General features: G+C 40.3%; 1 protein-coding gene across 2 annotated transcripts in view; it reads right to left on the bottom strand.

The window, feature by feature from the left end:
- LOC145984238 (uncharacterized protein C12orf56-like) overlaps window positions 1-14,426 on the bottom strand; it is a 178,113-nt gene that overhangs the window by 21,815 nt on the left and 141,872 nt on the right. For both annotated transcript variants that reach the window (XM_083117817.1, XM_083117818.1), the window contains exon 9: window positions 10,615-10,746. In XM_083117817.1, the coding sequence (XP_082973943.1) occupies window positions 10,615-10,746 (132 nt within the window). The remainder of the gene's footprint in view (window positions 1-10,614; window positions 10,747-14,426) is intronic.

The following is a 14,426-nucleotide window of genomic DNA, read 5'->3' as shown; positions in this document are numbered from 1 at the left end:
TAATATCAACTAGTATGAAGTAATGACGGTATGTAGAAGCGATATAAAGAAAGAAGTCTGTAGGTAGAGGGCTAGTAGGTCGTATATATACAGTAGCCAATGTCACATTTATGCTTTTGAGATAAAGTGTGGCAATAGAATATTCTTGGTATGGAAATTGAGGTGGTAATATATTTGTTCTATAGGGAAATTTTGGCTTGATCCCTAGGGCTACTCCACCACATAATCGTTGCGCCGTTGTAGGACCAGGTGTATGTAGCAAGGAATACCTGGGTATGTAAAGGGGTGTGGTTTTGGGGATACGGGTTTCATTCAGTGCAAAGAGATGAATGTCTTCTTCCAGGAGAAGTTCCTGGAATATACAGTAGAGCGTCGATTATCCCAAGTAATTGGGGGACATGGGTGTTCGGAAAACTGGTTTGTTCGGATAATCGAACTGTACATGTTTATTTGACAAAAAGAAGTACTGTACAGTAAATTTATTCATGAAAACAGGCATCTCTTTAAGTATGTATTACAAAGTAACGTACAACGGCAACTTTAGTAGGAATATATAGTATGTGGTACAGTTTATTAAACAAAAATATGTACATATTACATACGCATTTTGCATGAACAATACACACAGTACACAAAATTAACGTTTAAAAAAATCCTTTATTTTGGTCTGTCTAAGCAAGCCTACACGCTTACGAGCAGCTAAGTCACGTACTTTTTTCATTACAGATATCTGAAAGTGAGCGAGTACACAGTTCGGTTAAGCGGTCGTTCGGTTGACCGACGTTCGGATAATCGACGCTCTACTGTAGCTTTATGTTTCGGTAGAGAACGGATGTTCATAAATAGGAAATTATATTGTATATAGCCCGCCATAATTATATAAATAACAGTTAGGTTTCTAAACTTCGGTTTCCAGTGGCACAATTTGAAAATGTATATGTGGACCAGAATATGTAGCGAACAGGTGGACACGAAAAAGAGTCTTAGCTGTCTGTACTATTTGTTGTAATATATGTTGGCGTAGAAATGGGTGGATATTTTGTAGGATTAATGTTTGAAATCTAAGTAGATCTTCAACAGTCACTGGTTGTTTCAGAGAGTTCTGTGGTGGAGTTGTAGAGTCCATAGTTCTTAATGGTACAGTTAGGTCAGGGCGTGAGGCTTCGGGGTTTGGGCGTGCAGCACAGCGGTAGCTATATGAGGGATGAGCCTGTTTGCACGTGTTACACTTGGGTGGTGCATTTAGATTCGTGCAATCTTTAGTTGTGTGTTGGCCAGAGCAATAGCCACAGATAGGTGTTTCGGGGCAATTTGCCGTAGTGTGGGTGTTGTATTTCTGGCAGCGTTCGCATCGTAATGGAAGGGGTGCTTTTGAATGTGAAGGTTCAACCCTGTGTCTTTGGCGATATATATAAGCCCCTTCATGAAGTAAGCGATCGATCGTGTTGGAACAATCTGCTATGACTCGCATCAGGAAAGTTGGACCATTATTGTTCTGTATTCGAACTCATTTTATGACTTCATGGCCTTCCAAACGCAGTTCTTCTAATACTTCTAGATCAGCGAGTTCTGGATCTACGCCTCTAATAACCACTGACATGTGTGGTGGTTTGTTTGGAGGTGGTGGTTGTTTGGTGGTTTTGGGTGTCAGTTGGGAAAGAGCAGCCTGTGGTCCAAAAATTTCAAACGAAACTTTGTTTCTCAGAGTGGAGAGAAATTGTGGATCTTTTGATTTTATAATGATGCCATTTCTGGTGAATATAATTTGTTCTACTTGTGCTCGGGGGAGGTATTTTTGTAACTGTTGAAGAAGTAGCTTAGAAGTTCTATACTTGGGGTCGTAGTGTTGCAGTAGGAAGTTGTAGACAGTGGAATTTACTTCAGTGCGACCATCGGTTTGTGCAGTATCTCTGGAATTGAACTTTGATATGCGTGCTTGTTCTTGACATTTTTGTGTCTTTTGTAGTTGAAGAGGAGATCGAGAGCGATCCCTGGATGTTTTTGAGTCGGCTGAATTGCTTCTTGAGTTGCCTCGGTCTTGTTTTTGGATTATCCTGTCTCTAGAGTTTGCACCCCCAACTTGTTGGGGGAGATCTTTATGCATGGTGAGCGAAGGGAGGCAACCTAGTAATCCTTTTCAAAGACGAAACAATTAGGAGACAGAGTTATTTCAGGTGTTGCAAAAATAAGCAAAGTACAAGGTGCTGCAAACGAGAATTGTAGCACAGTTTGCTTCAAAATAAAGAGAGTACAAGTGCTGCAAACGTGGATTGTAGCACAGTTTGCTTCTAAATAAGCAGAGTACATGTGCTGCAAACGAGGATTGCAGCACAGTTCGCTTCTAATTAAGCAGAGTTCAAAGTGCTGCAAACGAGAATTGTAGCACAGTTTGCTTCTAAATAAGCAGAGTACAAGGTGCTGCAAACGAGAATTGTAGCACAGTTTGCTTCTAAATAAGCAGAGTACAAGGTGCTGCAAACGAGAATTGTAGCATAGTTTGCTTCCAAATAAGCAGAGTTCTTACCAGTGTTTGCAAACGTGATTAGCAAACAGTTGCTCCAAAGTAAGCAGTAATGGTTGTATGTCCCTTCACAGCAAGGCGTTCTGCCGAAGGCACCTCGAACACACCAAACCACTGTATAGGATTCAGTTTCCTACAGCCGTCCGTTCCAAACGTGCTGAAACCAAACCCACAGTGAATGTGTCAAGGGGGACCAACCGAGAGAGATGTACACGCAACCTTTTTTTTCTTTTTTTTCCGTTCATCCGTTTAGAGGGTTATGTCCCTCTCTTCGGTACGTGCTGATACTTTTAAATATATAATAATAATAATAGATAGGCTAAGTGCACTTTTTCTATTTTTGGGATTATGAAATGAACACTAACCTAGTCTTGAAATGACCTTGGATTTTCATTGCTATATTATATAACACCCTACTTTCATTCTTATGTTAGTAAAAAAATACCCTTTCTTGTAGTTTGATTATTAGTTGCAATATGAAGGGTATAAATGTGGTCGTAATTGTGGTGGATGATGAATGGTGTATAGTTCATAATCAGGATGTCTGGGCCCGATGGTCAGAGTATACAGAGTTAAAAGATGTTGTAATGGAGTATACAATCTGTACGGGTAGCAGTCGTGTATTGCATCTTCACGGATTGTGTGAACCAACGGTGGGTGTTCTTTGTTCATCCTGTTATTTATATATTCTTTTCGCAATGCCTCTAGGTGAAGTGTTATATGTGGAAAACTTATTCGTGTGTATAAGAGTCGAGTTGGACTTGGTAGTTTGATTCTGTATGCCAGTCGACATTCATGTCTCTCTATGATTTGTAGTCGTTCATAAAACGCGTCCTCTGCTGAGAGCCATGCTGTGTGTCCATACGTAAGTACGGGCCGAAGAAAGGCCATATAGGTATTTAGGAGGATGTTTGCTCGAAGTCCCCAATTCGTGCCGACAAGTCTCTTCATCAGCTGTAGTCTGTTTTTGGCTTTCTTTTTGATGTTCTGCAGGTGTGGTGTCCATGTTAGTTTTGTGTCAAATATGACACCAAGATATTTGACGCTGTTGGTAGGAATTATGCGTGTGCCACGGATCTTAAGATCTAACAGACTTGGATTTCTTTGTATCCGTGAGCGACATCCGGTAGGAAGAAATATTATGGCTTGAGTTTTTGCGCTATTGATGGTGAAACTCCAAGTGTCGCACCATCGTTGAAATACATTAATAGCTGGTTGCATAATGCGATTTATTGCTTGAATTGTAGAACCACAAGCCAGTAGAGCTGTATCATCTGCGTATTGGTATGTTGACACCTGAGAGAATGTTGGCATATCTGCGACATAAAGTAAGTAGAGCAATGGAGATAAGACCGATCCTTGCGGTTCTCCGGCGTTCAAGAAGATAGGGTGAGACAGATTGTTATTTATTGTTACATATGCCATTCGGTTTGTAAGAAAGTTGAAAATTAATCGAATGTAACAGAAAGGAAGGCGAAACTTATGCAGTTTATATATGAGGCCGGTGTGCCACACTTTATCGAATGCCTTTTCAAGATCGAATAGTATTAAACAAGAGGGTTTAGATGTATTGTACTGGTTGTAGATTCGATTTGAGAGTCTTAGTAGGTTATCCAAGACGCTAAAGTGTGGCCTAAATCCGGCTTGGTGTATCGGGAGAAAATTATTTGACAATAAGTGAGAATGTAATCGGCGGACTAAAATTTTTTCAAGGATTTTGCTGAGTGTTGATGATAGTTGTATAGGTCTATAGCATTTTGGATCTGTACGATCTTTATCAGGTTTCGGAAACATGAGTACTTTCGACACTTTCCATTCGACAGGGTAATATCCAGTGCGAAGGATTAAGTTGTATATCAAGGCGAGAAATGACAACATTGCTAGTGGAGCTTTCTTTATCAAAACATATGTGATGGAATCAAACCCTGGGGCAGTGTTTCTTTTGTTGCGGACTGCGTTTGTTATATCATCTGTGGTAATTAAAGTAGTAAGAGGGTGATTTGCGTTGATAGCATGATGAGGACTTGGTTGCAGTTGTCTATTTTCAGGATGTACCTTCCTTGTTATTTGAGATTCTAATCTGCTATTAGGGGCAAGCGGAAGCGGAGGAGTAAATGTGTCTTGGAGAATCTGTGCAAATTCATTTGCCTTTTCGTAATCATTTGTAAGAGCTTGTTGTTGTGAAAGAAGAGGATACGTAGTACTTGTATGTTTTCCTGTAAGCATATGAAATCGTTTCCAGAATTTACTAGGATGGCTTTCAGCATCAAGGTGATTGCAAGTGTCGATCCATTGACGTTGTTTGTGTGCCTTTATGTAGTTATGGACAGTTCTTATCCATTGACGATGAACTCGCAGACATTCAGGATTCCTTGTTTGTACGTATTCCCGACAGGCACGACGTGATGCAGTTACTAGATGAAGGTATTTAGGTGGTAGTTTAGGTTTAAAACTGTTCACAGTTATCTGTGGTATATGTGTACTTGCTGCTAGTTTGACTTCTGACGTGATGTTTTCTACAGCCTTATCTAATTCGTTAGAGTTCGTTGGAGGGGTGAGATTTTGAAAGACAGTGGAGAGATCTTCTCGATAACCTTCCCAATTTGCTCTGTTATAATCATAGATCCGCTTTGGAGGAACCTGTTTGTGTTGAGTATAGTGGTGCACTGGTAGAGTTATTTTAATTGGTGCATGATCACTTCCTATCGGTGCTAGGACTTCTATGTTAATTTTGTCAGCTAAGGAAGGTGATACAAAAACTACATCGGGGGTTGTGTTACTCTCTGGACGAGTTGCAGATGGTAAATCTTGAAATATACCTGTAGTATTGTTATCGATGGTAGTGTGGAAAGCTGTTCGTTCTGCATTTGTTCGACTATGTATATTAATATCAGCTAGTATGAAGTAGTGACGGTATGTAGAAGCGATATAAAGAAAGATGTCTGTAGGTAGAGGGCCAGTGGGTCGTATATATACAGTAGCCAATGTCACATTTATACTTTTGAGATAAAGTTTGGCAATAGAATATTCTTGGTATGGAAATTGAGGTGGTAATATATTTGTTCTATAGGGAAATTTTGGCTTGATCCCTAGGGCTACTCCACCACATAATCGTTGCGCCGTTGTAGGACCAGGTGTATGTAGCAAGGAATACCTGGGTATGTAAAGGGGTGTGGCTTTGGGGATACGGGTTTCATTCAGTGCAAAGAAATGAATGTCTTCTTCCAGGAGAAGTTCCTGAAATAGAGCTTTATGTTTCGGTAGAGAACGGATGTTCATAAATAGGAAATTATATTGTATATAGCCCGCCATAATTATATAAATAACAGTTAGGTTTCTAAACTTCAGTTTCCAGTGGTACAATTTGAAAATGTACATGTGGACCAGAATATGTAGCGAACAGGTGGACACGAAAAAGAGTCTTAGCTGTCTGTACTATCTGTTGTAATATATGTTGGCGTAGAAATGGGTGGATATTTTGTAGGGTTAATGTTTGAAATCTAAGAAGATCTTCAACAGTCACTGGTTGTTTCAGAGAGTTCTGTGGTGGAGTTGTAGAGTCCATAGTTCTTAATGGTACAGTTAGGTCAGGGGTTTGGGCGTGCAGCACAACGGTAACTATATGAGGGATGAGCCTGTTTGCGCGTGTTACATTTGGGTGGTGCATTCAGATTTGTGCACTCTTTAGTCGTGTGTTGGCCACAACAATAGCCACAGATAGGTGTTTCGGGGCAATTTGCCGTAGTGTGGACGTTGTATTTCTGGCAGCGTTCACATCGTAACGGAAGAGGTGCCCTTGAATGCGATGGTTCAACCCTATGTCGTTGGCGATATATATAAGTCCCTTCATGAAGTAAGCGATCGATTGTGCTAAAACAATCTGTTATTACTCGCATCAGGTAAGTTGGTCCGTTGTTGTTTTGGATTCGAACGCATTTTATAACTTCATGCCCTTCCAAACGTAGTTCTTCTAGTACTTCTTGGTCAGCGAGTTCTGGATCTACGCCTTTAATAACGACTGACATATGAGGTGGTTTGTTTGGGGGTGGTGATTGTTTGGCAGTTTTGGGTGCCAGTTGGGATAGAGCAGCCTGTGCTCCAAAAATTTCGAACGAAACTTTGTTTCTCAAAGTGGATAGAAATTGCGGATCTCTGGATTTGATAATAATGCCATTTCTGGTGAATATAATTTGTTCTACTTGTGCTCGGGGGAGGTATTTTTGTAACTGTTGAAGGAGCAACTTAGGAGTTCTGTACTTGGAATCGTAATTTTGTAGTAGGAAGTTGTAGACAGTGGAATTTTCTTCAGTTCGGCCATCAATTTGTGTGGTATCTCTGGGATTTAACTTTGGATTGCGTGTTTGTTCTTGATATTTTTGTTTCGTTTGTAGTTGAAGAGGAGATCGAGAGCGATCCCTGGATGTTTTTGAATCGGCTGAAGTGCTTCTTGAGTTGCCTCGGTCTTGTTTTTGGATTATCCTGTCTCGAGAGTTTGCACCCCCAACTTGTTGGGGGAGCCCTTGATGCATGGTGAGCGAAGGGAGGCAACCTGGTAATCCTTTTTGAAGACGAAACAATTAGGAGACAGAGTTATTTCAGGTGTTGCAAAATAAGCAAAGTACAAGGTGCTGCAAACGTGGATTGTAGCACAGTTCGCTTCTAATTAAGCAGAGTACAAAGTGCTGCAAACTTTGCACGTGATGGAGAGAGTCAGAGTCAAAGTCTCGGAACAGACACTTACCAAACAAGATTTTAGAACCAAACAGCCAATGAGAAACGAGGACAGAAACCAGAGCCAACGAAAGAAAGAAAGGATTGGTATCTCTAGCTACTGTGACCAGAGCTCCAACGGGGAATGTTTGGGGCTACAACCTAGTTGCGGCCACCTGAAAAGTGTCGTTCGAGATAGATATCCCTTCGCAGCAAGGCGTTCAACAAAGTACCTCGGGAACACCAAACCACTGTGTAGACTCCAATTACCTCCAGTCGTCCGTTCCAAACGTACTGAAATTACAGTCACAGCGAATGTTCCAAGGGGGTTTTCTCTCGACGCACTGACGTGTACATACAAAAAAAGCCCAAATCCGCTTAAGCACAGTCTACTGTCCACGGTGCAACCAATCAAAACCTTGCATTTCTCGTATCAAAGTATGAGAATAGCAAGGCATCAAAGCAAAACGCCTCTAACATGTCGTTAGTTAACGGGCCTATAAAATCGCTTGAACGAACATTAAAAGTTTAACAAGCTGCTAAGATTTTAGTGATGCGTTAACTATCAATTCGTTAAGAATGTTTTAACGATGGTTGAGCGAACCGGGCATAAGTGTCTGAAATAATAATAGTTGTCTTTTGACAATCTCTATGTATACAGAGGTAATTCAGAGAAGATAGCGAAAAATACAATGGAAAGTTATTGGAAATATGCGTTTTCCAGTCAAAGAGACATCTGGAATAGTTGACCACTGTCATATTTTACGGAACTCCAGGTGCCTATTGCCTACTGGGGGAATGATGATGCGATGTGTTTTTCTCAATTCTACGGCGGAGATAGAAGTTGCCACTGAAAGTTTGCTATTAAAATGCACTTATCCCCGTAGACTTAGGCAACACACACAAAGCCTTACAGGGAAGCGAGTATTTCAAGATATAGATGTCCCATTTTTATTGCTGGTGACTGTACATTCATTCTGTTTCCATAAAAACTGTTAGGCTAATTCAAGTTCTTTCGGGTATTTTTAGCACAGAAGCCTCAAAAAATTGATATATTAGTCTTACTTCATCACCTTCTAATACTCTATAGAGCGATTACAAGGAAAATAACATTTATCCAAAAGTCTCCGTACACCTTCCCCTCTATCGGTTCAACTCGGGCCATAAGGAAGCCTGCCCCATTCTGCCCCTCCCCTCCACGCAGAAGTACGATGCACAGGAGTCGTGGGTCTGCGCAAGCTCTATTGCTTATGGTTCCACTATAACAATCAACCATTTTGTTGATTGTTGAAGATAAAATTGAATCTTTGCAGTTAAATGCTAGAATGATAAGTTGCCTCAGGCTATCCACATATGTTTCCTCAAATTTTCCTGGCCTTGATATCCATGATCTCATCTCTGTAACAATTAACCTAATAATTAAAACTGACCAGCTGAGAATGAAATTCATTTCGCACAACAACCACCATGTCTGGTATGAGGAGAATCACTGTTGTAAACCCTGTACCAGCTAACTGTAGACCAGGCGAACGAGAACAAGTCTGCGCAAGTAGTGACGCGAAACTGCTCCACCAATGAACAGTGAGAGAAACGGGATTGCGTAATGGACGACTGGAGTTACTCGTTCTCTCTGTAAGCGTTGCAAACTTTTGTAAAGGATAATACACAACGCACATGGCAAACGGACCGTACTTTTATCTCCAGGTCTGTACGCTTGGTTTAAGATTTTTTTAGGAAAATATTAGAGATAAAACTGCAAGAGCAAATTTTGACAAGCCGTGCATTTAGCCTACGGACTAAGGTCTGGACCGTACGTCCGTACATGCAATGAAATGTCCGTACATGGACGGTCAGGACCGTACGGTTGGCAACGTTGCGCTTTCACTACTCGATTTCCCTCCTCCTTCTCTGCCGCTATGCGCGGCCCTGCTCTAAAGTTAGCTAGGACAGGGTATAGTTTATCCAACTTTAATATGTACGTGTCAGCAAAAAGATGGAAAGAATGAAGAAACGTTAACATTTCATTACATGTGAAATGACTGATAATTACATGGATAATCAGCAAGAACATTGAAACTTTTGAACATAATACGTACTGAAGTCAGCCATTTTTGCAATGTCTCTTGATATTTTTCTTCAACAAAAATAATAGATAATAGGCACGTTTCCGACATGATTGACATTTTTACTTCTTATATGTTGGGATGTTGTCTAAGTAACACAGTGTTGTGCAATTACGCGTCAAAAGAGGTTTTCTACAAACTAACTAATTAACTCTATAGCTTTCTTATACCCGAAGGTTCATGGCTGCAGCAACACAGGCCTTCCATCTGTCCCTATCCTGAGCAATATCTATGTACTCTTTTCCATCCCTACCGATTTCCTTTAGGTCCATCTTAATGTTGTCCCTCCATCCTCGTCTTGGCCTTCCTACAGGTCTTTTACCATCAGGTTTCCCAAGAAGAATCCTGTAAACTCTTCTTTCCTCTCCCATTTGTGCCACATGGACTGCCCGCTTAAGTCTTCTTGATTTAGTCATTCTAATAATATCTGGACATGAATACAAATTATGTACTTCTAAATTAGCCTATGTAAACTTCTCCACTCACCTGTCTCCTCATCCCTTTTAGGTCCAAAATGTTTTCTAAGGATCACATTTTTCAAATTGCACGTAAATTACATGTAAAATACGTAAATACGTAAAGTACATAAGAAAGTAGAGTCAAACATAAAAACTAAAAGAAAACGTGGTTTTTGCGATGACTATTGTTACGTATGGCAGTTCGCAGTGTTAGAAAACAAACCAAAAAGGCTTTTTTAAAAAACTTTCCTTCCGAATTTGTATGTGCTCTTAGGCTATATTGGAATTTTTCAAACAGCCATATTCCCAGTCACATTATAATTAGCCAATGCAAGTGTATAATACGTATCGAACACTAATTTGATGCTGTTACTAAAACTTTTAAAACAATCCACATAAATTTTTGTTAACCGTTATGTTATATTATAAATACAAATATGTGCTAGTGCAATACGTACAATACAAACAGGTTTCTCATTCTTTAAAAATGTGTGAAAACAGTTCTAGTTTAAGAATCTGTTAGCGAGGGCGATGGCGTGAGGTGCCCGTATTAACAATCTTCAGAATGGAATGATTTTGTGCTAAAATATGTAAGAAAATTAATGTTTAAAGTGTAATGTAATAAAGTACTTTTTATATTGCTACTGCGTACAAAACTGGTTTACTACGTGACGTAAATTACTTGTAATTTACGTAAAATACGTAACGAGTAAATTACCTTGCCAACCCTGAAGTAACATTGTGTCAATTTCTCTTTGTTGCATAAGATTTTAATAATTCCATTAAAAACTAGGAGACTCACCAATTTGCATCCATCCAAGATTTTTGCCAGACCAAGGGCAGTGCTTCCATGAGCCAACTTGCCAATTGTTAAGAGCAATTCATAAAGTATGGAAATTGACAAGTTTGAAATCTCTGCCAGCAATTTTATGAGCTATAAAAAAAAGAAACAGACAAATAATTAGTTGAAATTGCAAATCCATAATCAAAGAGTTGTGTTAAATATAAAATACGTATATGTACTGTAATTTTGATAGAGATTGGAGGTGTATCTCAGTATATCATTTGTTTACAGGGAACAGATATTGATTGAAGCCCCCCTTTTTTTTATCAAGGGAAAATTTTTCAAACACAAACATCCACTTTGCACATCAGATGGATATAATTGCAACTTGCTGTTTTTTCCTTATTCCTTCACAATTTCTATGGTGTATATATTATTCAACCTCTGAAGAGGAACTTTCGCTCAAGCTTTAGAGATAGCTGGGGGACGTTTGTCACAATGAGCCAGTTGCGGGTAGGAGGATTTTCTTAGCAGAGGGATACCAAGGCCCTCGCCCCTTTCACCTTCACTTTGGGCACTGTACATATTACTGTTTATGAACAGCAGACACCAGTGATGATAATTAGGTAATAGTTATTTGTGTAAAATATGAAGGCAGATATGCCGGACCCTGTGGCCGAGTGGTGTCGACCTCCGTGGCGGAGTGGTTAGCACAGCGCGCTGCAACGCCAGGGGTTCCGGATTCGAGTCCCGGGTAAGGCATGGGTATTTGTGTTTGTCCAAACGTGAGAAACTGAGAATACTGTAAAAATTGAAAAGTGTAAAAGTTGAAAAAGTGTGAATGACGGGGGATGCCACCGCGAAGGGGTATTCCTTTTTATGAAAAAAAAAGTGGTTAGCACTTCGCGCTGCGACGCCAAGGGTCCCGGGTTCGAATCCCGCTCGAGCTTGGTTGTGTGTGAATGTCCATTCATCAATTTCATCACTCATCCCCATCTTCGCTAATTAGCCAAGAGGCACAAAACGCGAAGTAAAATAAACTAAATCAATGAACAATAAATCAATGAAGGCAAATACGCAAGGTTCGAGAATAGGATGACAATGGAAGTGAAGAAACCCTCTGCTTCAGCATCAGAACATTTTTTTTTTAAATTCATGAGAAGTAAAGTAAAAGAGAGTGAAAATGGTGATGGACAATTTTCTTACTAAGTAATAAGACAAGTGTCCAGACGCACACCTTAAAAACAATTCAAATTTTCAAACCTGCCCAGGTTTTTCTTCAGGGATTGATAAAGGAATAACATTATATGAGGCGAGATAGTTTAACCCTAGAAAGCTAAGGCTTCGTCAAATTGACGACGCGTAAATACAATAAGATATCCCCCACCCTTTCTTACCACATGATGCGCTTGGTACCCTCAGTACCTTCAATCAGCCTTGAGCAGGGAAGGGAGTGATACTGTCTGGGTTGAATTGCTGTCCGGTTGAAAAATTGTTTGATATTATTCTATCTGCGTAGTCGTTCTGACGAAGCATTCGTTTTAACGTAACCAAATTTGCCGCATCAATTTTTTGTTTCAACAAGGAGAAAACGATTGTGTTTTGCAAAACAAAAATAATAAAAAAATGTTTTGCTGCTTTAGACAACTCATGGCACATCATCCATCTATCAAACTTCGGAATAACTTATGATAACCATGAAAGGAAAAGAGGATGACAAAAATTTATTGCAGCCATTGTCCCAAGCGGAGAATTCCAAACAAATTGCTATTTTAAATGTAACTATGAACGTTAAATCATGTCAAAACTTTTCTTGTTTGTTACTAATACTATCAGAAACAAATTATGTTATTAGCCAATTTTAATTGCCAATAAAACTCTTCCTTTAAAGCAAAAGAGTAAGGTCGTCAAAATGACTACGCCTTAGCTTTAGCGTTTCTGATTTTCCACCTTAGCTCTCTAGAGTTACAACAGGTTCAAAACTTTAAAGCGAACTGTAAACCATATGTACAGGATCTGGCAGAAGTGACACCCATTTTTAAATAGTGCAATGTAAAGTGTGTATATAGGCGATGCTGTAACTGTAATTGACATGTTGTCTTTGTAACCTCCCCAGATTTCTTGAAGTAAAATGTTTCATCAACTGACGTTGGAGTATCCAGCTCTAAAATAACCCATGGTGCAAGTGCAACAGCCCGTGAGGGCCAGGGCGTACCTATCGACTCCCACCTGCCGAGGTGAGAGATCATTCGACTAGTTACAGGGTGACATGTGGTCAGCATGACGAACCCCCAGTCGTTGTTGGGGGTTTCCATGACCGGGTTGCGCTACTTATTCGCAGTTCCCCAGTTTCCTCACGATGGTGGGTGGCCACTGGTTCCATAAACAGGCCGAAATCTCAGGAGAAAAGTTGTTGTTTCCCCCAGGAGACTCGCACCAGCGCGCATCCTGAAGCCGGACCAGAAAAGAAAATATGACTCCTTAGACCGACGGCCACGGTGCGGGACAATTTCTTAAAAGGGCATGCAAAATTGTGAATGGTTCTAAATCCTCCCAGCCTCTGGTTTAATGAATTAAAGATATACTGACGAATGGAGAACTGAGAACTGACCACGTGGACAGAATTAACCCTTCGAGCAACGCGACTTTCGGTGCTTCGCGACGTTTTTGTCGCATACCTCTCCTTGCACGTATGCAAAATTATAAATAGTTACAAAGCTTAAGAAATAATCTACAACTTTCATTTGAATCATTTTTCCCAATCTCGTCAATCAAAATACCTATAGAGCCTCCAATTCAGTTTGCATCACAAATATTGCCCTTTTCCGAATTTGGTACTAAATATAGTATGTACTATGCATTATATAGAGTACCTATGTATATCGTCGTGCTCTCTGAACTATTAGAAATAAAGTAAAAAAAGATTTGTTTCGAAATACCTATTCGTTCGGAAGTTATGAGCGAATTTCCGAGAACATGCGATTTCGATCTTTGGAACGCAGAGCAGGGGGTTATAAGATGGAGACGACTGGGGACTTTTGCGAAAATGCTCCCGCAAATGGGATAGAAACATCAGCCCAAATTCAGCTTTCCTCTAATTTGATACGGGCTCAGCTCATTTTTGGCTACGTTGAAGGAATGGGGAGCGACAGAAGTTGGGTAGAAGTAGAGGAAGAAGGAAAGAGAAACGGGAAAAAGAGAGGTAAAGAAAAAGAAGTAGAGAAACGTGGAGAGAGAAAGCAAAGAAAGAAGGGAAAGAGGTAAAACGATAATAGAAGAAGTGAGAAACAAATAGACGGAAAGAAAGCAAAAGAGTTAAAAGAGAGAATATAAGAAGGAAGAAACAAATAGAGATAAAAAAGAGAATAGAAAGGGAAGCAGAGGAGAGAAACAAAGGAAGGGAAAGAAATGAGATGGGGAAACTAGAACTAAACAAGACTGGTTGATTGATTTGCTTTTTTTTACTTCGCTTTTTGTGCCACTTTTGGCAAATTTGCGAAGATGGGATGAGTGATAGATAATATGATGACAAGTGCGATGAATGGACACTTACAAACGTCCATGCCCAGGCCGGGATTCGAACCCGGGACTCCTGGCGTCGTAGTGCGATGTGCTAACCACCCCGTCACGTCAATGATCAGGGACCGGGAGACTGCCCGGGGCGCCGTCCTCGGGGGTGTTCCGTTCCAGAACCCTCCCCTTTGTTAGTGCCAACACCTTATTTCTGATTACATGAGTCCTCTTTATTCAGAGAAGGGCTGATCGGGACTGGACCTACAGTTTAAAGTGGGATCCGAATCACCATGTGCCTCGACCGGGTGCGTGGCTAT

The sequence above is a fragment of the Lepisma saccharinum genome, chromosome 2 (assembly GCF_977018435.1).
Source record: "Lepisma saccharinum chromosome 2, izLepSacc3.1, whole genome shotgun sequence".
NCBI lineage: Eukaryota > Metazoa > Arthropoda > Insecta > Zygentoma > Lepismatidae > Lepisma > Lepisma saccharinum.
Note: the sequence above shows the minus strand (reverse complement) of the source record. Positions and strands in the feature narration are given on the sequence as shown.